Source organism: Wasmannia auropunctata, unplaced genomic scaffold, assembly GCF_000956235.1.
Source record: "Wasmannia auropunctata unplaced genomic scaffold, wasmannia.A_1.0 LD336101.1, whole genome shotgun sequence".
Classification (NCBI taxonomy): domain Eukaryota; kingdom Metazoa; phylum Arthropoda; class Insecta; order Hymenoptera; family Formicidae; genus Wasmannia; species Wasmannia auropunctata.
Genome location: NW_012026789.1, coordinates 966,053 through 966,913, shown reverse-complemented (window position 1 = coordinate 966,913; position 861 = coordinate 966,053). Strand labels below are relative to the sequence as shown.

The 861-nt window shown below is 49.2% G+C and overlaps 1 protein-coding gene across 1 annotated transcript in view; it reads left to right on the top strand.

Annotated features, from left to right (window-relative positions):
* The window catches only part of LOC105461116, a 2,677-nt gene extending 2,375 nt beyond the window's left edge, over positions 1-302 (top strand). Inside the window, exon 6 of the mRNA XM_011707606.1 lies at positions 101-302. Within this exon, the coding sequence (XP_011705908.1) occupies positions 101-302 (202 nt within the window). The remainder of the gene's footprint in view (positions 1-100) is intronic.
* Positions 303-861: the final 559 nt, after the last annotated feature.

Below are 861 nucleotides of genomic sequence, written 5' to 3'. Positions count from 1 at the left end.
CCTCCTGCAGAGGTGCATTTTACGAGTAAGTATAACTAATCTAGAGAGATTATCTGTCTAGAGATATCTTTTTTTATTCTTTTCATTCATCTATCATTAGGATCCCCCAGTATTTTGCTGCGCGAACATCAGCGGTGCCGCGAGCAGCAGTGCCGCGAGCAACGACCTTGAACGCAAAGCCATCGAACGCCGCGTCGCGAAACGACGCTGTATTCGAAGAGGCATCTATGTGTCTCCCTTTAAACGCAACATTCGAGGAGGCGTCATACCTTCCCGCAATTTCGAACGCCCCTGCACCTTGAAGCGAAGGGGCAGGAGGAACGGAAGGCACCACAGGCAATTCCTTACGAAATCGAGGGGACGCCATTCACCCCGGCATTCGCATCCCCCCGGAAAGCGTTATTCGCGACGATCCCCCTGGCGTTCAAGAGAACATCTCAGGAAGCGAATGTAACGTTTCCAAACGGGAGACATTTTTACTTTATACATTTTATTTCATACATATTTTGCAAAATATATATATATTTTCTTAATATTACTTCTCAATACTTCTTATAATTCTCAGATATTTCATTTTGTATAATCATTATATTTTTAATACACATATACTTGTAAACATATATTTGCGCAATTAATACTACATCCTTTCCATGGCGGCGCGGCAGCGCGAAAGCGAAAAGAGTGCGAGCAACGGGTGGGAGCGAAAGCGCGCTATGGGCATGCTATGCATGCGCGTAAGCGAGAGCGCGCTATACGTGGGAGGGAGAGCGCGCTATGGGCGCGCTACGCGTGGAAGGGAGAGCGCGCTACGCGTGTGCCCGAAAACGCGGCCCGCGGACGCGGCCCGCGACTGCGCGGGGG